Source organism: Schistocerca cancellata, chromosome 12, assembly GCF_023864275.1.
Source record: "Schistocerca cancellata isolate TAMUIC-IGC-003103 chromosome 12, iqSchCanc2.1, whole genome shotgun sequence".
NCBI classification, from domain to species: Eukaryota; Metazoa; Arthropoda; class Insecta; order Orthoptera; family Acrididae; genus Schistocerca; species Schistocerca cancellata.
The window spans coordinates 73,921,713-73,945,617 of record NC_064637.1 but is presented as its reverse complement, the minus strand read 5'-3'; the positions used below and the strand labels follow the sequence as shown (position 1 = coordinate 73,945,617).

Sequence of the window (23,905 nt, the reverse complement as noted above, 5' to 3'; positions counted from 1 at the left end):
AAAACTGAATTCTTCAGATTATAAAGTACTTTACTATGGCTAAGGGTCTGCTTCATTTTATGAAACAGGCAGCTGAATTCAAACCTAGCCAAATTTCTGGTGAAGATACATGGAACTATGAATGAATGAATTCCAACCAAGATTAAAACATAGATAAAGTTTTGAATATGATATGATCTCATCGTTTTGACTCACCGGGCTGGCAAACCAAGAATTTTTTCCTCAATATGATAGTGAATAGTGTGTGACTGAAGGTGTCAGACACATCTGGTCCACTACTCCCCCCCACTCTCTCACTCTCTCTCTCTCTCTCTCTCTCTCTCTCTCTCTCTCTCTCTTTCTCTATTTCTACCATCAGTCTTGTTGCTCATATGCCATCTGTTATAGGTCTCCTTTTCTCCTTTGCTGCAATATCATCACAGCACCAATCACTTTCAAATTTGACAGGCATGGTCTCAAGTACTCTGAGACTTCTGAAGGCCACTTCATGAATATTTCCACAGTCGCATCACCAGTCTGATGTAGTTTCCCACTCAATCTCTGCTTGTGTAAGAAGGAAACTGGAGAATCCTGAAGTAAACTTAACTTATAAAGTGGTTGTTCCAGTTTCCCTCCATTCTCATTACAATTATTTGGGCACCTACTAATATTTTCAAAGGGGAGCCAAAGAGCACACTGAATCAGGAAATGGTCAGATCCACATTCTGCTCACAGTCCTCCACACTAGTATGATTACTTCCTTTTCCAGTAGCATAATCAATTGTAGAGTGTAACTTCCTTGTAGGCTGTATCCATGTATATTTATGAATCTCTTTACGTTGAAAAAATAATAATAAAAAGAAACATTCCCTATCTTACAACTGTACTGTTCACACATTTCTAGCAGACTAGCATTATCATTCACAATATCCTCCCCAAATTAGCCTACAACTTCGGTAGCACCCAGCTTACCCACTTGTCCATTAAAATCTTCTGAAACATGTCACTTCTCTCAACACCAAAAAATTCAGATGTTAAAATTTTTCATGCCAGAAACAGCTCCTGAAAACTGTTTCGTAGAGGAGGCTTTTACTTATTGAATAATTCTCCTTCTTTAAAGCTGAAAAGAAGTTTATTTAGTGTATGGTTCTCAGATCTGTGAATTGCATCTTGGTTCAAAAAATGGTTCAAATGGCTCTGAGCACTATGGAACTTAACATCTCAGGTCATCAGTCCCCTAGAACTTAGAACTACTTAAACCTAACTAACCTAAGGACATCACACACATCCATGCCCGAGGCAGGATTTGAACCTGCGACCATAGCGGTCACACGGTTCCAGACTGAAGCGCCTAGAACCGCTCGGCCACCAAAGGCCGGCAATTGCATCTTGCTGGAATGCATTAGTCTTGGCTATACCTCAGAAGTAACTTCTTATCTTGAATGATATTTCAAGCAAAGGACAATCTGGTGTTGCTTTACCTTTGTTACCTTCCTTCCGTTCTCAGCACTATGAACATAATACGAATGTTGTCCACCTTTCTTGCAAATCAGACCCCGCCCTATCGCACTCCAGTTCAAAGTTATCCTGCACACAATTTCATGATCTTGTCTGGGGTATGGAATTAGGCTTCTAACTCAACACATTTGTAGCCAGTGATGTGTTCTCAGATTACCTCTATTATGGTGACCTTTATGAAACAAAAGACGCTGCTACTAAAGCAATACTAAAAGAAACACATCAGTTCACAATAGCAGAACACTCCAGAGCTTTGACACATTGTTCCACAACAAGAGTTGACTGACACGGAAGCCACTCACACTTGAAACTACAAGCTAACATTCATTGACAGTCTGACAACTGTTTGCCCTGTGCATGCTGATCTGTTCGTACATTAACTGGGAAATTGTGTTGTCCCTTCTCCTGAACCAAACTGTCAAAAATCTCAATTTATTTTCAACACACCATAGGTTGCTTTCTGCTTCTCTTTCTCACCCCTCTTTCACCACAGACCTAGGTAACACTCTCAAAGCTTATTGGAGTTTGCAACAGGAAGGTACTGTAAGGAGTATTCGCTACTACTTTTTAAATATTAAGACAACTAATGGAATGGAATGGAATGTCGTGTGGCAAGGGCCTCTCGATGGGTAAACCTGATCACCTGGAGCAAGTCTTTTGAGGTGACGCCACTTCGGTGACTTGCGCATTGATGAGGATGAAATGACAATGATGAAGATGACACAAACACTCAGCCCCCGAGCGGAGAAAATCTTCAACCCAGACGGGAATCGAACCCAGACCCCCTGGCATGACAAGCTGGAAGACAACTAATAATTACACATAAGACCAGCAGAGACTCTTCCAATTCACATGATGTGTTATGTGTTAATTTGCTTACCTGATCTAGTTGCTCTGCTGTACTCAATCCAGCAGTTGCTCCATCCAGCATATCGTTAACAGGGTAGTCTGTATCAGGAAACCTGTAAGTGATTTGTACACACTGATTAGCTGTTAAATTAGGTTTCAGTATACAGTGTGTTCTTTAAAACTTCAAAAAAACAATAACGTATCTTCTAGTAAAGGGTAGAAGAATGAACTGTGGCCTGATCTCTCGAATTTTCTCAGTACAACTGATTAGTGGTGTGCTCCCAGGAGTTGAGTATAACAGTGCTATCACAAGATAGTGTAAAGCATGGGGCAATATACTGAAACCAGATCAGATATCAGTACAGAGAATATGCCAAAGAACTGCTTTTCCATACAGTCGTGTGGTAATATGAAGTAACAAAATGTACGGGTTTCTGGCCAGTGTAAAGTTGTAAGTGACTGCCATATCATCAATAACCTCATCTTATTATAGCCACACTGCCAAGTCTTCCATGAAAATGGCTGCAGTCACTGCCAGATTTTGCAGGTCATAACAGATGAGGCCTGTGAGAAAGCATCCCTGAAGCACAGAGTGATGAGTTCGCATTTTTGCAATTTTATTGTTAAGTATTGGAGAAGGTTAGTCATTTTCTAAAGACACACACAGTTAAATCAGTCTTCATGTTGTAATGAAACTGGATACTATGTCACAGTCATTGTAGTATACAACCACATTCACCACTTCAGTACAGAACATGATTCACCAATGTCACATTAATTTTAACAAAGAAATGATATGCAGCATCAGAAATACATTCCTTGTTATTAGAAAGACACTTGTATTGAATAACAAATGTGTAGAAATAAAATACTTTTAACAGCTTTCATTAGTTTTGGACATTGTTTCCAATATACACCATGCCACTAATAGTGTGCATATCGAGGTGTATTAGGCGTGAAAAAAGCATTCCGAGTTTCCGTACTTGTAGAACTCAAGTTGTTATGTTTTATGTTGTTATATGTTTAGCCTGGACGTCCTGCATACGTACAGAGTGTCTGCATGGAACCTCCCCTATTTCAAAATGTAATTTATAAAAACTGTGAGACAAATACATCAGGTTTGCTTCATCATGCAAAGCAACTCAAAGTTTTGTGTGGATTTTTTTTCCAAACGATTTCCATCAGATGCTAATTAACAAGCAGATCGCCTGAAGAGAGAGGCCTTGGAAGGTGTGGTGTGTGGAAACAAAATCACCCATTGCTTCCCAGAGAAATATCCGATGTAAAGTTCGAAGGGAACCACAACATGTTAGGATGCGTAAGTCTCGGCATGACAAGTTCCTAGCCACTGGGAGTGAAAACAGATGTTTCAGTTTGTGGCAGAAAATGCACATCTGATGAAATAGAATAGATCAGAGACACTTTCTAAAGAAGCCCACCAAAGTTAGTTCACCGAGCACCACAAAAGCTTAACATCCCTCACTCAGCAGCTCACAAGGTACATCTTTTGCACGCTTACAAAGTCAAAATTGTGAAAGCAGTTAAGTGAAATGACTTCCAGCTTTACCACAAATTTGCTACTGAGATGTTGCACTGGATTAGGCAAAACCACAACTATATAGAGAATATAATTGCAATGACTTCTGCAGCCATCGTCAGTTGTCATAAAAGTTTTCTGGATATGGTGTCACGTCACTGGAGCACTACATTTGACTTGGGCAGCACAATAAATCTGCAGTGGCTTAATGCCACAAAGACTGCAGCAAGGAAATAAAATGTAATGAAATCTGCATACTACCCAAGCAGCTAGGGATTGTAACTCGAGATCAGAGGGGCCATCAAAATACTAAAATATTGTAACAACCTGAATACAGAGAATGGACTCAGGCTATCCCTATTCTGTCAAGACCACAAAAGGCCTCACTAACAATGTGAGACACAAGCACTATCAGCAAGTAACCATCAAAGTGGATGCTACATCCAGTACTAGGAATACCTGATCTGCCAATGAATAAAAATCATGGCACACACTGTAAGAAGCAACAAGCGACAGCAGATTTCTACTCCATCCAGTGCTGTGACCTACTGTAATAAAGTTTCCACTCCTTCCACCTGATGGTAACAATCATATCAATGTTTCTTAAAATTATTTGCTGTGATATCAAGCTCAATGTGTGAGCATGATAAAATGTTAAGTGACTCTGGACAGCAAAAATACACCAGTATACCCAAAAGATGACGGCTGTAACTGCGGCTCAAATGTTTGTCTCGCCAACAATAGTTTTTTACAATATAAAGTGGTAGAATATGCAAAAAGCTCTTATGTCAACTGATTGGCAGCAGATGCCTATGAAATTATATCAGCAAACTGTATGAGCAGGAATCGCACAGAAAAATTTGCAAGTCGTAAATCTTCACAAGGAAGAAACTTCTCAATGATTTAATCTACTTGAAGAGATGTCAAGATACGACATCATAACCAAATTCCTGCAGCTTAAACTGAACATTGACATACACAAAAGGTGGTCAAATGAAAACTGAACCCCAGATGTGCACTTCTTTGTCCAAAGCAAACTGAAGGCTACAAATTTCTTTTTTCAAAGCTCTAAAAAATCTAAAAAATATGGAAATCACATGAGGAGAGATAGGGACTGTGTGGTGGATGTGTAAGTGCTTTGCACCATAACTTCTACAACACACTCAAAACCACCTGGATAGTATAGAGACTGGCTTTACTATCCTGTTTCTTTCTATTCAGGATACAAGATCTCAATAACAAGCAGCAACACACCACATGAAAAAGAGAGAGAGAGAGAGAGAGAGAGAGAGAGAGAGAGAGAGAGAGAGAGAGAGAGAGAGAGGCTCTTGGAAGTAAGAGAATAGTAGAAGGCCCCATAGAAAGGGCAGTGAGATAATTAGAGTTGGTGAAGGATATGGTGGCTGATGCACAGTGACGAATTTGCATTGAAAGTGTTGGGTGAATTAATTCATTTGTTTGGAACCACCTTTCAGCCTGTCAGTGATGGCAGAATTGAAAAACACATACTGCCACGGGTTCCCAAATGATTTTACAGAAATTTTTCGGTAAAAATTCATTTTTGCATAACTTGTTTCAAATTCATGATGATGTGCCCATCATTTCATTAACGGTTATAGTTATTGTGATATTTACTTGGAAGTAAGACTGCAAAATTCTAACAACTTTGCAATGAAAATTGGGGGTCGCTACGATTTTGCGTTTGGATGCAAATTGCTTAATATGTTGATGCATATGAAATTTAGATAACATACCGAATTTTTCTTTAGGTGTGGGTGGAGGTGTCTATCCATCACCGATCTCTAGAAAATTGATCTTATGTAGCACACTCACCTGCCATCGTGCTGCACCAGTATTATAGCCAGAGTGAAATATTCAAATCTTTCCTAATATTTCATCAACAGTTTGAGATATCAAAATGAGATTTTGGCAAATGATAGAATGGAGGAGCATATTTTACCATATGTTATTCCATTAACTACAGACTTTTTTGATGAAAGAATGTATTTTTTATGGGCCATCGATAGCTGGTGAAACGAGAAATGCTATGGATTTTGGAAGAACATAAGTTAAGACATTACATGTTTATTTTGCACAGAGGATGTGCTTTTTTAAATAAGTTACTGACTTTATTTTTCCTCAGTTCCTCACTTAATGAACTTAATAAAATACAGTTTCAGAATTCTCTTGCAATTGCATCTGCACATGTTAGAGAGGTGACACAGTGTAAACTCTGTTGTGTTTTGGCAAAAAGAAGCAAATTTTAACATGGTAACAAGAGAAATGTGTAGATTTTACTCAAAATTCGCCACTCATGACACTTCTCTGGAAGTTGCAAATAGTTAATAAGCCAAGAGAAAATAAATCACTGTATTTCTGGCGGAATTCTTTTTAGATACTAATCAAAGCAGAAGTGACAGATATTTCTGAATGGTCACCACATGCAAGTGTGAGAGTGAAGGTGTTCCACTTAGTATTTTTGATGAATGTGAGTGTAGGTCACAGTTAGAATGGCAGTTCCCCTCTGGGGCTTGACATTTCCCCAACTGTGCCTGCCTGTAACCCCCACCACTACCGCTTTCCCCAAGTGTGCCCTGCCGACTGCGCATCTGCCAATCACAGTATTCTGTGTGGACTCTGCTGATGGAGCACCAGCTCCGATTGGAAAAACATGGGGAAGAAAATCAGCTGTGGCCTTTCAACAGAACCCCTCCAATATTCATCTCAAGCAATTTAGGGGAAAAAATGGAAAAATTTCATCTGGATGTCTGAACGGCAACCTGAACTTACGTTCTCCCAAATTTGAGTCCAGTGTCTTACTGCTGTCTTAACCACCTCACTTGGTAGGTTCCCAGGAGAAGTGTAGCAATTCACAAAAAATATAGGACTCAAAATGCTTTGTGAAGCTAATTACTGTGTGAGTGCTGTTACTATTATATCTGCCAAACAGAGGGCATTGTACAGCAATGTCAGATAGAACACGAGAGGTTTACAGGCATGCCAAGAAATCAAATGTGATAGAAGGTGCTTTGAAAATGAAACAATGAATTGCATCGCATGATCTTGTCTCACTGTGTGAACGAGCAGTCTGGAAAATCATAATAAAAGAAATGACTGAAATTAAAATTTCTGGAAAAATCGTTAATCTAGGTAGCTGTCTACCATTAAGTACAGCATGGGTTTCACCTACTGAGAGAATGAAGTGGATGCAGCAGATGCAGAACATAAATTTTTCCTTAGTTGGCAAAGGACTGAGAACCAATGACACAGGTGATAACAATATATGGATGAGCCCAACAATTACACGGCATTTTGCTGTCTATTGTTGATGGTCAATTTTATTAACCAGTCTCTCAGAAATGCCAACTGTACACAGGCAGGTAATGTGTACTATGCACCATACTGGCTGGCCAGCTTCCAGTTTTTTCAAATGCCTAACTTCAGCTACTAAGTCGAATTATTGTCTTTCACTTGAATAATCCTCAAAGGGTTGCCTATGCGAGGAATTAGAAGAGTCTGATGATGTATATTGTTACTTACCTGCTGGTCAGATTAGTCCACTGGTCCCTTATGTACTCAAACGCTACTGTGCGTGCAGCGGGGTTTCTTGGAACTGCCTGCCATACTGTTGGTGTATCTTGAATATCCAGAATCTTTCCTTCTAGAGGTGCAGTTAACAACCTGCAAGAAAAGAGGGTAATTTACCTCTTAACTTTAAGAAATAAGTATTCAAAAATAAAATGGGGATGGAAATCTTAATTATATTATACAAATTTCCTACATTTTTAGTGTTGATTAAGCTCTTATTTATTAGTGTTAGCGGACATACAATGGGAATTCAGGAACAAAATTGTTCCATATTCTTGCATCTGCATCTACACCTGTCTCTACCTCTAAGCCCCAAGCCACCTTACAATGTGTAATAGTTCATGGGAAGAGTAATTGTTGGTAAGCCTCCGTGTGAGCCCAAATCTCTCCAATTTTTTCCTTCACGGTCTTTTTGTGAGATAAATGTGGGAGGAAGAATGGACACTGATGAAAAAAAATTGCAATGCCAAACATATTTATTGTAGAATAATGAAATTTTGGGAATACATTTCTCGCAGTAACATATTTAAAGGATTAACATTGCAAGGTCACAGGTTAACGTAAGTGCATGATAAGCCCTCGAAAATGTGAAAAGCTCAGACATTAATATCCGATGCAACTGCCTGATGTCAAGCAAGCACACAACATGCATTGTTTTCTACAGGTGCCAGATGTTAGTCTGTGGGATGGAGTTCCAAGCCTGTTGCACTACGTCAGTCAATATAGCGATGTATAATGCTGCTTGTGGATAATGCTGGAGTTGTTGTCCAATGATGTCACGTATGCATTTTGTAGGAGACAAATCTGGTGATCAAGCAAGACAAGGTAATGTGTCAACACACTGTACAGCATGTCGGATTAAAACAGCAGTATGTGGGTGGGTGTTGTCCATTTGGAAAACACCTCCTGGAATGCTGGTTATGAATGACAGCGAAACAGTTTGAATCACCAGACCGGCTTACAAATTTGCAATCAGAATGTGTGGGACAAGTGTGAGAGTGCTCCTGTTGTCATACAAAATCACACCCTAAACTATAGCTCTGGGTGTAGGTCCACTGAGTTGAGCACACAGACAGGCTGGCTGAAGGCCCTCAACTGCCCCTCCTACCCAACACGTGGCCATTGCATCACCGACACAGAACCAGCTTTCATCAGAAATCACAACACTCCTCCACCCTGCCCTCTAATGAGCTCTCACTTGACACCAACGAAGCTGCAAATGTCAGTGGTGTGGGGTCAGTATAGGGCATTCACTTGGAGCTGTCCTTGAAGTAACTGATTTGTAACAGTTTGTTTGGTCACTGAGATGCCAACTGCTGCTCAAAGTGCTGCTGAAGATGCAGTATGAAGCACTGCAGCCATACACTGAGCTCTGGGTAGTGCCACTTAGCCATCCGGAGCCCAGTCTTCTTGTGGCTGTATGCTCCTGCGACCACCGCTCCCAGAATTTGTACAGCAGCTTCATTCTTGCCACCTCTTTCTGCAATATCACAGAAGGAATATCCTCCTTCTCATAGTCCTATTACATGACCTCATTCAATGATGCCTGTGTTGCATTAAAGGCATTCTTGAGCAACCAACTGCTCAGGTCCAATCTCGAAGGTAATTAGCACTCGTGACCTCTACAGCATGTATTTAAAGCAAATCTGATCTGCATTCTCAAAGTGGTGCTATTAGCACCACTCTTAGAATGCAGATCAGGTTATGCTACTTGTGTGAAATTTGAAGAGACATCTTTCAGATGTAAAAACAGGCCTACCCCTTTTGTTTCTGTCATATAGCTCCTTCTTTGTGTTGTGATGTTTTTTTTTTTCCACCAGTGTATTAGCTGACTCTTTTAGGAATGTACATCTCGCAGCTTTAACAGCAAACCATATCTTAATGCAGAGCGCCCCTGTTCCAGAATCTGCCACTGGAGATGGCGGAGTATCTCATGTGTACTACATGGCCCTGTAACAAAATGCGCTGCTCCTCTTTGGATCTTCTCTATTTCTTCTGTCAATCCTATCTGGTATGGAACCCAGATGATGATCAATAGTCAAGTATTGGTCAAATGAGTGTTCTGTAAGCAATTTTATAGCATTCCAATTTCCCTGCACATGACAGCATCATCTATGAAAAGCTTTCTGCAACTTCTGACATTATCTATTAGGTCATTTATATAGTTTGTGAATGTAATTGTTCTATAACACTCCCTTGCAGCATGCCCAAAGCTATTTATGGCCCAAAATTTCTCTCCTTTAAGAATGAAATGCTCTGTTCTATTTGCTACAAACTCTTACATCCAGTCACACAGCTCATCTAATATCCCATATGCTTGTGTTTTGTTCATTAGATGGCAGAGTGGACTGTACCGAATGCCTTCTGGTAATGAAAGACATGGAATCAACCTGAGTACCAGTGTGTAGTGCTTTCTGGGTCTCTGGATGACAGAACAAGCTGCATTTCACACAGCCATTGTTTCCAGAACCCATGTTGATTCCTACAGAAGAGACTGTCAGTCTCCAGAAATGTCATAACACACAAGCATAAAACACGTTCTAAAGTCTTGAACAGACAGATGTCACAGATATAGGCTTAGTGTTTTGAGCACATGTTCAATGACCCTACTTCTAAACAGGAATGACCCACACTTTTTTCCAGTCACTAGGAATGCTCTGCTCCTCTACTGACCTACAGTGCACTGCTGCTAGAAGTAGTCCACGTACTTTCACATAGAGTATGTTCTTTTGCATACTCTATGTAGAATATCCCATCAGGTCAAGCGGCCTCTTCTCTGTAGAGTAATTTCAGCTGCTTTTCTATCCTGTGACACTTATTTTGATATCTGCCATTCTGACAATTTACAGGAGCAACTACATTATAATCTTCCTCAGTGGAAGGGAAAAGATGTTTACTATTTTGACCTTTTCTCTGTTGTCCCTTGTTTCTGTCCTATTACTATCATGGAGCATATGGACAGATGGATTCAATCTGTTTACTGATTTAACATAAGACCAAAACTTCTTAGGATTTTGTGTCAAAAGAGTCAATAGAATTTTATTTTGGAATTTCTTGAACACTTCACTCATGATTCCTCTTACACTAATTTTGGTTTCGTTCAGTTTTTGTTTGCCTGTGAGGCTTTGGCATTATTTAAATTTTCAGTGGATGTATGTTTGATTTTGTAGCAGCTTTCCAATGTGGCTTTCAAACTATGGCTGGTCTTTCTCATCCCTCACAACTTTTCTCACGACATATCTGTGTAAGGCATGTTGTACGATACTCTTGAACTTTGTCCATCGACGGTCAACATTTTTGGTCTGGAAATGAATATTTCATGCTGGCTGATGAGGTAAGCTGAAATTTGTTTCTCGTCATTATTGCTACGTTTTCTTACATTACTATTTACAGCCATATTCAGTGATATCCTCCCCCCATGAACCATGGACCTTGCCACTGGTGCGGAGGCTTTGAGCCTCAGTGATACGGATAGCTGTAATGTAGGTGCAACCAAAACAGAGGGGTATCTATTGAGAGGCCAGACAAACGTGTGGTTCCTCAAGAGGGGCAGCAACCTTTTCAGTAGTTGCAGGGGCAACAGTCATCATTCACTGATCTGGCCTTGTAACATTAACCAAAACAGGCTTGCTGTGCTGGTACTGTGAACAGCTCAAAGCAAGGGGAAACTACAGCCATAATTTTTCCCAAGGGCATGCAGCTTTACTGTATGGTTAAATGATGATGATGTCCTCTTGGGTAAAATATTCTGGAGGTAAAATAGTCCCCCATTCAGATCTCCGGGCAGCGACTACTCAGGAGGATGTCATTTTCAGGAGAAAGAAAACTTGTGTTCTACAGATCGGAGTGTGGAATCTCAGCTCCCTTAATTAGAAAATTTATAAAGGGAAGTGGATAGTTTAAAGTTAGACATAGTAGGAATTAGTGAAGTTTGGTGGCAGGAGGAACAGGACTTCTGGTCAGATGAATACAGGGTTATAAAACTTCCTGGCAGATTAAAACTGTGTGCCGGACCGAGACTCGAACTCAGGACCTTTGCCTTTCGCCGTCAACTGCTCTACCAACTGAGCTACCCAAGCATGACTCACGCCCCATCCTCACAGCTTTACTTCTGCCAGTACCTCATCTCCTACCTTCCAAACTTTACAGAAGCTCTCCTGCGAACCTTGCAGAACCAGCACTCCTCAAAGAAAGGATATTGAGAATATATGGCTTAGTCACAGCCTGGGGGATGTTTCCAGAATGAGATTTTCACTCTGCAGCGGAGTGTGCGCAGGGTTATAAATACAAAATCAAACAGGGGCATTGCAGGAGTAGGTTTAATAATGAATATAAAAATAGGAGTGCGAGTAAGCTACTACAAACAGCATAGTGAAGGCATTATTGTGGCCAAGATAGACACGAAGCCCATGCCTACCACAGTAGTACAAGTTTATATGTCAACTAGCTCCACAGATGACAAAGAGATTAATGAAATGTATGATGAGATAAAAGAAATTATTCAGATGGTGAAGGGAGACGAAAATTTAATAGTCATGAGTGACTGGAATTCGATAGTAGGAAAAGGAAGAGAAGTAAATGTAGTAGGTGAATATGGAATGGGAGTAAGAAATGAAAGAGGAAGCTGCCTGGTAGAATATTCCACAGAGCATAACTTAATCGTAGCTAACACTTGGTTCAAGAATCATGAAAGGAGGTTGTATACATGGAAGAAGCCTGGAGATACTAGAAGGTATCAGATAGATTATATAATGGTAAGACAGAGATTTAGGAACCAGGTTTTAAATTATAGGACATTTCCAGGGGCAGATGTGGACTCTGACCACAATCTGTTGGTTATGAACTGTAAATTAAAACTGAAGAAACTGCGGAAAGGTGGGAATTTAAGGAGATGGGGTCTGTATAAACTGAAAGAACGACAGGTTGTAGAGACTTTGAGAGAGAGCACTAGGGAATGATTGACAGGAGTAGGGGAAAGAAATACAGTAGAAGAAGAATGGGTAGCTTTGAGGGATAAAATAGTAAAGGCAGCAGAGGATCAAGTAGGTAAAAAGACGAGGGCTGGTAGAAATCCTTGGGTAACAGAAGAGATATCGAACTTAATTGATGAAAGGAGAAAATTTAAAAATGCAATAAATGAAGTAGGCAAAAAGGAATACAAAGGTCTCAAAAATGAGATCAACAGGAAGTGCAAAGTGGCTAAGCAAGGATGGCTAGAGGACAAATGTAAGGATGTAGAGGCATATATCACTAGGGATAAGATAAATACTGCCTGTAGGAAAATTAAAGAGACCTTTGGAGGAAAGAGAACCACTTACATGAATATCAAGAGCTCAGATGGAAAACCAGTACTAAGCAAAGAAGGGAAAGTAGTAAGGTGGAAGGAATACATGGAGGGTCTATACAAGGACGATATACCTGAGGACAATATTAAGGAAATGGAAGAGGATGTAGAGGAAGATAAAATGGGAGCTATGATACTATGTGAAGAATTTGACATAACACTGAAAGACCTCAGTCGAAACAAGGCTCCAGGAGTAGAAAACATTCCTTTAGAACTAAACATTCCTTTAGAACTACTGATGGCCATGGGAAAGCCATCTCTGACAAAACTCTACCATCTGGTGAGCAAGAAGTATGAGACAGGCGAAATACCCTCAGAATTAAAGAAGAATATAGTAATTCCAATCCAAAGAAAGTAGAAGTTGAAAGGTGTGAAAATTAATGAACAACCAGTTTAAAAAGTCACAGCTGCAAAATACTAACATGAATTCATTATACACGAATGGAAAAACTGGTAAAAGCCGATCTTGGAGAGTATCCGTTTGGAGTCCGTAGAAATGTTGGAACATGTGAGGCCATACTGACCCTACAACTTATCTTAGAAGATAGATTAAGGAAAGGCAAACCTACATTTCTAGCATTTGTAGACTTAGAGAGGACTTTGACAGTGTTGACTGGAATACTCTCTTTCAAATTCTGAAGGTGGCAGGGGTCAAATACAGGGAATGAAAGGCTATTTACAATTTGTACACAAATCAGACAGCAGTTGTAAGAGTCAATGGGCATGAAAGGGAAGCAGTAGTTGGGAAGGGAGTGAAATAGGGTTGTAGTCTATCTCCGATGTTATTCAGTCTGTATACTGAGCAAGCAGTAAAGGAAACAGAAGAAAAATTCGGAGTAGAAATTAAAATCCATGGAGAAGAAATAAAAACTTTGAGGCTCACCAATGATATTGTAACTCTGTCAGAGAAAGCAGAAGAGTAGTTTAACAGAATGGACAGTGTCTTGAAAGGAGGATATAAGATGATGATCAACAAAAGCAAAAAGAGGGTAATTGAATGTAGTCAAATTAAATTATGTGATGCTGAGGGAATTAGATTAGGAACTGAGACACTTCAAGTAGTAAATGAGTTTTGCTAATTGGGGAGCAAAATAACTGTTGATGGTCAAAGTAGAGAGGATATAAAATGTAGATTGGCAATGGCAAGGAAAATGTTTCTGAGGAAGAGAAATTTGTTAACATTGAGTAGAGATTTGAGTGTCAGAAAGTCTTTTCTGAAAGTATTTAATGGAGTGTAGCCATGTATGGAAGTGAAACATGGATGATAACTAGTTTAGACAAGAAGAGAATAGATGCTTTCAAAATGTGGAGTTACAGAAGAATGCTGAAGATTAGATGGGTAGATCACGTAACTTATTAGGAGGTACTGAACAGAATCGGGGAGAAGAGGACTTTGAGGCACAACTTGACTAGAAGAAGATATCTGTTGGCAAGACAGGTTCTGAGGCATCAAGGGATCACCAATTTAGTATTGGATGGTTGCATGGAGGCTAAATATCATACAGGGAGACCAAGAGATAAATACACGAAGCAGATTCAGAAGGATGTAGGTTGCAGTAGTTACTTGGAGATGATGAAGCTTGCGCAAGAGAGAGTAGCATTGAGAGCTGCATCAAACCAGTCTGCGGACTCAACACCACCACCACCACCACCACCACCACCACCACCACAACAACAACAACAACAGAAACAACAACAATTCAGTGGTGCTGTAAAGACCTTATAATCACTGATTCCCTGTTCTATGCTGAGTCCAAAAGCTAGAGCCTGTTAGTGACCAGGAGGTCTAATGTGTTATTTTCGTGAGTTTGTTCTCTGATTAGCTGCCCAAGGTAATTTTAGGACAAGACATTTAGAACAATTCCACATGATTCCCCAATCTACAGCCCACCTTAATCCTAACTGGCAAGGTGAAATCTCCAAATAATACTGTAACAATGCCAAGGAAATTTATGCAAAATCTTCTCCAAATTTCTCCTCAAATGTTCCACTGCTTACTGCCCATGAGGTAGGGAGTCCATAAAAGCATCCAATGACCAAGTTTCATCTATGTTTAACACTTTTAAGCTTAACCTAAATTATTTTGCTTTCAGAATCTGCATTAAGTATTATCGTATTTCTTACAGCTCTGTATAGGTCTCCGCCATTGGCGGACAACTTTACTTTGTGATTTATGTTCCAGTCAGAGCTCACTATTTCATTACTGTTAATGTCTGGCTTCACCCAGATTTCTGTTACTAGTACTATGTGGACACTGTCATTTCTGTGTATAAAAGGAAATGTCCTGACTGAGTCACTCACTCATCATCAACCAGCCCACATCACTAAGGATAGAAACCTAAAATTTGGAGAAGTTGTTGCTCTTATACTGTAGGCATTGTTTAAGACAGGATTTATCAATTCCAACCATAAACGGCTGAAATAGGGGATGAAGTTTTTTTTTTTTTTTTTTTTTTTTTTTTTTTTTTTTTTAATGTCACTATTAAGGCAGTTTCAAAGCTAGCCCCATTAAAATCAGTATTTGGTTTCTCAGTCAGAAATAATGAAATACATATTTCAGCATTTTTGTAAATTTAAGCCTATGGGAGTGAAATTGTGGGTGAAAGCTTCTTCTGAAAATACACTACTGGCCATTAAAATGGCTACACCAAGAAGAAATGCAGATAATAAACGGGTATTCATTGGACAAATATATTATACTAGAACTGACATGTGATTACATTTTCATGCAATTTGGGTGCATAGATCTTGAGAAATCAGTACCCAGAACAACCACCTCTGGCCGTAATAACGGCCTTGATACTCCAGGACATTGAGTCAAACAGAGCTTGGATGATGTGTACAGGTACAGCTGCCCATGCAGCTTCAACACGATACCACAGATCATCAAGAGTAGTGACTGGCACATTGTGATGAGCCAGTTGCTCGGCTACCATTGACCAGACGTTTTCAATTGGTTAGAGATCTGGAGAATGTGCTGGCCAGGGCAATAGTTGAACATTTTCTATATTCAGAAAGGCTGGTACAGGACCTGCAACATGTTCAATGTTCAAAGTGCCGTCAGTACGAACAATAGGTGACCGAGACGTGTAACCAATGGCACCCCATACCATCACATTGGGTGATACGCCAGTATGGCGACGACTAATACATGCTTCCAATGTGCTTTCACCGTGATGTCGCCAAACACAGATGTGACCATCATAATGCTGTAAACAGAACTTGGATTCATCCAAAAAAATGACGTTTTGCCATTAGAGCACCCAGGTTCGGCATTGAGTACACCATCGCAGGCGCTCCTGTCTGTGATGCAGCATCAAGGGTAACCGCAGCCGTGGTCTCCAAGCTGATAGTCCATGCTGCTGCAAACGTCGCCGAACTGTTTGTGCAGAAAGTTGTTGTCTTGCAAACGCCCCATCTGTTGACTCAGGGATCCAGACGTGGCTGCACGATCTATTACAGCCATGTGGATAAGATGCCTGTCATCTCGACTGCTAGTGATACAAGGCTGTTGGGATCCAGCATGGCATTCCATATTACCCTCCTGAACCCACCGATTCCATATTCTGCTAACAGTCATTGGATCTCGACCAACGTGAGCAGCAATGTCACAATACGATAAACTGCAATTGCAATAGGCTACAATCCAACCTTTATCACAGTCAGAAACGTGATGGTACGCATTTCTCCTCCTTACACAAGGCATCACAACAACGCTTCACCAGGCAATGCCGGTCAACTGCTGTTTGTGTATGAGAAATCGGTTGGAAACTTTCCTCATGTCAGCGCATTGTAGGTGTCGCCACCGGTGCCAACCTTGTGTGAATGCTCTGAAAAGCTAATCATTTGCATATCACAGCATCTTCTTCCTGTCGGTTAAATTTCACATCTGTAGCACATCATCTTTGTGGTGTTTTTAATGGCCAGTAGTGTATATCAGTACTAAAGATGTACAAAAGTATTTTTAAAGCTACAACTATGAACATTGGTATTAGGCTTCTTGGTTACAAATAAATAAATCAATACATGTTTCAATGTTTCTGGAAACTGAAACCCTCATCAGGTGAAATAGGGAATAATATTTTTCATGAAAGTATTTTCTTATAGAAGCATTCTTAAAGCTAAATCTATGACCATTTAAATTTGGCTTCTTGGTTAGAAATAAAAAATATATGTGTTTCACTGTTTTTGGAAATTTCACTCCTATGGAGGTGAAATGAGGGATAAAAGTTTTTATGGAAATATTTTGTTGTGCAAGCATTTTTAAAGCTAAATCTATAAAAATTTGTATTTATAGCAATATAGGTTTTGTATTTGGCTTCTCTGTTAGAAATGAAACATATTTATGCCACTATTTTTGGAAATTCAACCTCTAACGGAATGAAACACTTTATGAAAATATTTCATTCCAAAAGCATTTTTAAAGCTAAATCTTTGAAAATTGGTGTTTGGCTTCTCGGTCAGAGATGAGAAAATACATGTTTCCTTTTTGGAAATTCAATCTCTAAGGGGTTGAAATATGATCAGACTGATTCATGAGCCTGCATCGCCCAGCCAACACTGTTAAGGATAGGAAAGGCATCGCTTAAGGAGGGATTGTCTGAAATTCCACTCCTAAGGGGGTGAAATAGGAGATGAAAGGCTTTTTGAAAGTATATTGCTATTAAGGGAATTTTGAAGCTAGAACTATGAAAATTGGTATTGGTTTCCCAGTCAGGAAAAAAAAATTTTCAAGTCGCGAGGGGGTACAATACGGGATGAAAATTTTTAAGAAAATATTTTGGTTAAAGCTAAATTTATGAAAATTGGTTCTTCACTTCTCAGTTAGATATAAAGAAATATTTGTTAGGGGATGAAAGTTGCTGTGGAAATATCTCCACAAGAATGCAAAATGCACGTAAACAAAAACTTTGAACTCTAGCTATCAGAATCACTTTTTGGTCGTACATTTGAAAAAGATCATGCTTATATGGCCTTAATTACCGTGGCAAGCTTAGAAGGTGTTGCAATTTGTGAACAACATAAGAATTCGATTAAATAAAAACAAAACTATTTCTGCAGATCATACAGTCTAAGTGAGTGAAGCAGTGGGCACTAAGCTAGTCATTTATAAGTGAGATTAGTTCTCAGACCTTCTTATAAATATTGGTGCAGATAACTACATTTTCTTTCTTCAGTCTACCAAGATGAATTCTGTGCTCTTTAACTAATGAAGATAATATTCATCCCTGTCTGAGATCAGAATGTATCCTACTGGGCATCTGCATGCCACATATACTCTGCTACCATAGTAGTTGCTTCCTGTGTGCACGTCTGCTCTATTAAAGGTGAGGGGCAGGGCCTACAAATACCACCCGAGAACAGATGTTGAGGTATCCACATAAAAATTGTTACAGAATAGTCTGAGCCTGCGGTTCAAGTGTTTCACTTCGCTCCAGACCAGAGAACCGTGACCAGTTCCAGGAATGATGCTGCCAAACGCTAGCTCTGCTTCCACCTTGTGTGCAAGACTAGCCTAGCTGTCTTCATCAAAGCAGTCAGCCGCTTGTGGGAACTGGGAGCCTCTGAACCAGGCCTCACTCGTGCAGACATGAGCCACGATTTGTGGCTGGGCACTCCCAGTTGATGCCTGAAGAGCCTCCTTCACATGACCCCCTGGCAACAAACAGAATGGACACCGCTTAATAAAGGAAAGAAGTTTCCTGCACAAGTCCATGACCACCATGAATATTTTGTCAATAAAACTGGTGTATCGTACTCCTGTGCCTACTCTGCCCATGGCCCCCACTGCAGCCAGGCTATGTGGGCAACAGTCTTCCTTGCAGATGGCACAAAGTAGTCACATTGTGCACGGCTACCAGATGGCAAACCAAGGGCCATGAGAGGTCAATGGCCCCACGAACCTTCTCCCTACGCAGTCCGTGTGACTGAAAATAGGACCAGCTGTATCCTGGCATCCAGGACTGTATTTAGGCCAGTGTTCATGCCACAAGAGCTCACATTTCATCAATAGGGAGCTCACTCTATAGACATCGCAATCTCATCATTGCAGTCCACACCTGTCTTCGTGTTCCGGGATTTCTGATGTCACTGTACCTTGAAGACATGGCCCTGATACGGTGACCATTCTTCGGACTTCTAATCTGTATATACAGTGGGTCAAAATAAATTATGCATAAGGCCGAAAATTTATTACCAAATGTTGCGATCTGGAAATATATTACGATGTCAATACATTGGTTTATTTGTAATGTAATTCTATGATGGTTCTCCATAAAATAAGGTTCTGTAAGTTCCCATAGCGCTACAGTCCTGAAAAGCACTGTTATGGTGGATTCCGTGATTCTGTAGTGTACCTTGGTTCCCCCACTCCAAATCCGCTCCCTAGCGAGCTGCCTGCAGATCTCAGTCTTGGCTTGGCAGCCATATGTGATGGATCTCACCCGCCAGGTGTGAGCTGCACTCTGTGATCCATTTCACGTCTGCAAAAAACATTGCGCCGGCAGGAATCCATTCCCAGCTATGCGAAATATCACGTGCACAAATGGTGCAGAGAGTTCAAGAATGGGTGTACTGACGTCCATGATGAGGAGCGTTCTGGACGGCCATCTGTTTCTGACGAAACAATCACAAAAGTGGAGGTAGCAGTGCTCTCAGATCAAAGAGTGACGGTTCATGAGCTCTCCAAAATGATCCCTGATGTCAGCAAAACCTCTATTGACAAAATTTTGATGGAACATCTAAGGTATGCTAAGGTTTGTTCACGGTGGGTGCCAAGAATGTTGACCAAAGACCACAAACATCAACATGTTGAAGCGGCCCAAGAACTTCAAGATCACAGAACTCACAGTGAGGAATACCTTGACTCCATCGTCACTGGAGATGAGAATTGGGTGCACTACTGCACGCCTGAAACTAAAGAACAGTCCAAACAATGGAAGAACTCAGAGTCGCCGAGATCACAAAAATTCAAACAAACGCAAAGCATCGGCAAAGTGATGGCAACAGTGTTTTGGGACAGGAAGGTGGTATTGTTGTGCGAGTTCTTCCCCACCGGCACAACAATCAACGCTGCCGGCTGCCACGAGACACTGCAAAAATTATGCTGTGCAATTCAAAATGAGGGGTATTCTGTCCAAGGGGGTGTATTTGCATCAGGATAACGCTCAACAGCACACCGCTAATGCCACCAATGAGCTCATGACAAAATTTGGATGGGGTACTGTCAAACACCCACCCTACAACCCAGACATAGCCCCAAGTGACTACCATCTCTTCCCTGACATGAAGAAACACATGGGTGGAATGCATTTCGATGACAGAGAAGAGCTGGAAGAAGCAGTTATCAGGTATCTGTGTGGCTTGGCGGCAGATTTTTTTGACTCAGGCATTCAGAAGCTCACACACAGCATGCAAAAATATACTGACCTCAGTGGCATCTATATAGAAAAATAGGTCAAAGTCTGAACTTTCCAAAAATGTATGCATTCATGAAATAAACATGTTTTACATTGTGAAAAAAAAATTGGGAACTTTATTTTACGGACAACCCTCGTAACAGAAACATTCAATATTTCTATCATGAGGGGATTGTATTTACAGTCTATGATAACTCTGTTGCTTGCTGTGTGTCATTATGAATGTTTAGTTGCTTGAAGATGGTTCAGACAACAATAACATATGACCAGAGGCTCCATATAGCCACGCTAATGGAGCACAGAATGAGCCAACTAGATCTTCAGCAAATGTCGCTATCTAGTATGTGTAACATGTTTTTAGCAATAGGATCAGCTGAGGATCATTACAGAAGTGGCTAAGGAAGAAAAGCAACAGGTATGCAGGACCGCTATATGCATATAACTGCAAGAAGAAACCCTCAACACACTGCTACACGCCTATGGTGGCAATTCCAAACAGCTACAGGAGCACAAGTATCAACACAAATAATATGAAATAGGTTCCGTGATCAGGGATTACATGCCAGAAGAGCTCTCAAGGGCCCTCCTCTAAATTGGGTTCCTAGAGGGATTTGTGTCGCATGGGCACAAAGCCCCTCTTTGTGGACTAGGCTGCAGTAGGACACAACAATGTTTTTCTGAAGAGACTCGTGTCCGTATCATAAATCTTTTGGTTTATTGTGATATTACGGGCATTCTGCCTCAGTAAGTGTTCAATGTTCATTTTCCAGAAGATTTTGTTTTGTTTAATGATTGGTTACAAATCAACTACTTCCAAAGAACATTGTGTTAATTGTGGATCAATAAACTTAAAAGTTGACTGTATACCTGTGTTTAAAATTAATTGTGTACCTGGATCTATTATTTTGGCTGCCTTCAGCGGATACATTAAATACCATCTAGAGTGCTTAATATATTTCTTTATTTGTTATATTGTTCACCTACCATCGTCATCAGATCAAAACTTCGAACCTGTACATCAGTGTTCAGCGTCAGTATGAAAAACCTATGCCTAATCAGGGTGTCAACATTGAGTTGACACTCCAATCACATAAAGCTTTTTCATAGTGATGCTGAATCTTGTTCTACAACTTCTAAGTTTTGATTTGATGATGGAGAAGCTGAATGATACAATAGAGAAAGAAATATTATACACTCCTGGAAATGGAAAAAAGAACACATTGACACCGGTGTGTCAGACCCACCATACTTGCTCCGGACACTGCGAGAGGGCTGTACAAGCAATGATCACACGCACGGCACAGCGGACACACCAGGACCGCGGTGTTGGCCGTCGAATGGCGCTAGCTGCGCAGCATTTGTGCACCGCCGGCGTCAGTGTCAGCCAGTTTGCCGTGGCATACGGAGCTCCATCGCAGTCTTTAACACTGGTAGCATGCCGCGACAGCGTGGGCGTGAACCGTATGTGCAGTTGACGGACTTTGAGCGAGGGCGTATAGTGGGCATGCGGGAGGCCGGGTGGACGTACCGCCGAATTGCTCAACACGTGGGGCGTGAGGTCTCCACAGTACATCGATGTTGTCGCCAGTGGTCGGCGGAAGGTGCACGTGCCCGTCGACCTGGGACCAGACCGCAGCGACGCACGGATGCACGCCAAGACCGTAGGATCCTACGCAGTGCCGTAGGGGACCGCACCGCCACTTCCCAGCAAATTAGGGACACTGTTGCTCCTGGGGTATCGGCGAGGACCATTCGCAACCGTCTCCATGAAGCTGGGCTACGGTCCCCCACACCGTTAGGCCGTCTTCCGCTCACGCCCCAACATCGTGCAGCCCGCCTCCAGTGGTGTCGCGACAGGCGTGAATGGAGGGACGAATGGAGACATGTCATCTTCAGCAATGAGAGTCGCTTCTGCCTTGGTGCCAATGATGGTCGTATGCGTGTTTGGCGTCGTGCAGGTGAGCGCCACAATCAGGACTGCATACGACCGAGGCACACAGGGCCAACACCTGGCATCATGGTGTGGGGAGCGATCTCCTACACTGGCCGTACACCACTGGTGATCGTCGAGGGGACACTGAATAGTGCACGGTACATCCAAACTGTCATCGAACCCATCGTTCTACCATTCCTAGACCGGCAAGGGAACTTGCTGTTCCAACAGGACAATGCACGTCCGCATGTATCCCGTGCCACCCAACGTGCTCTAGAAGGTGTAAGTCAACTAGCCTGGCCAGCAAGATCTCCGGATCTGTCCCCCATTGAGCATGTTTGGGACTGGATGAAGCGTCGTCTCACACGGTCTGCACGTCCAGCACGAACGCTGGTCCAACTGAGGCGCCAGGTGGAAATGGCATGGCAAGCCGTTCCACAGGATTACATCCAGCATCTCTACGATCGTCTCCATGGGAGAATAGCAGCCTGCATTGCTGCGAAAGGTGGATATACACTGTACTAGTGCCGACATTGTGCATGCTCTGTTGCCTGTGTCTATGTGCCTGTGGTTCTGTCAGTGTGATCATGTGATGTATCTGACCCCAGGAATGTGTCAATAAAGTTTCCCCTTCCTGGGACAATGAATTCACGGTGTTCTTATTTTAATTTCCAGGAGTGTATTAAGCAATCTAGACGGTTCTACCCACAACAAAGAGTGAACACTGGCTCCCCTTCCTGACATGTACACTATTTCATTAGGGGCTCCACCACCTGTCTAATTTTGGAGCTCCCAATGACAAGGAATCCACTTGTCTGTAGTGGGCAATACATCAAACTTGTTTTTAAGGCATAAGGGGACAGCTGGTGCAGTCAATACCCACATTCATCTTCAGTCCAGAGACTAGTGACCCTGCCAATGTGTGCCATTCTCTGTAAGATAAGTGTCTTCTGGCCAGGGTGAGCAACTTAGAGAATGTACTGTGACATCGGGTATCTTAGGTCAGGGTGTATACGCAGACAAGAAAAAAACATGTCAAATCAGAAACACCTTCCACTTTCCAATTTGATTTTAGTTTTGCTATCAGTTTCAGCATTTCATTGCCCCGTCTTCAGACCCCCTGACTGACATTTAGGAGGGATCCTCCCCCCCTCTTGTGCAATCAAAATAGAGGCCAGCATACAGTCACTAGTATCTGTAGATCATTTATAACAATGCAATCCCTTTGATCATCGCTTGCAGACTGTTGGAAGAACAGCAGTCTGCAAGTGATGATCGAAGGGATCGCATGTTATAAAGGAGTCTACGGATATCAGTGACTATATGCTGGTCCTTACTATGATTGTAAAAGAGGTGGGAATCTTCCTATATGTCAGTCAGGGTGCCTGAAGATGGTGTAATGTAATGTCAAATCTGATATCAAAATAAAATCAAAATGGAATTATAGATGGCTGAAAGAGCTTTTGAGTCCTGCAACCATCTGGGATAAGGATGCACTTACAGAGAGAGAGAGATAAATCTTGGATTTCCCAGTTAAAAACACACTCCCCCCCAAGGCAAAATTATACTTTTTCCCAAATGAAAATATACTTTTTCCATGTTATGAGAGAATATACCTCCCTCAGAGCTGTAAAACTAATCAAACATTCGAACGGCAAAGATTTTATACATCAGCAGTGAACTTCCCCACATTTCAGGAAATGAAACCCAGCAAAAAAAAAGGCATTTTGAAAAATCTT

General features: G+C 41.3%; 1 protein-coding gene across 1 annotated transcript in view; it reads right to left on the bottom strand.

Annotated features, from left to right (window-relative positions):
• LOC126109466 (aminopeptidase Ey-like) overlaps positions 1 to 23,905 on the bottom strand; it is a 261,112-nt gene that overhangs the window by 12,206 nt on the left and 225,001 nt on the right. The window contains exons 18-19 of the mRNA XM_049914495.1: positions 7,424 to 7,564; positions 2,378 to 2,459 (exon numbers count right to left, since the gene is read on the bottom strand). Coding sequence (XP_049770452.1) covers positions 2,378 to 2,459; positions 7,424 to 7,564 — 223 coding nt within the window. The remainder of the gene's footprint in view (positions 1 to 2,377; positions 2,460 to 7,423; positions 7,565 to 23,905) is intronic.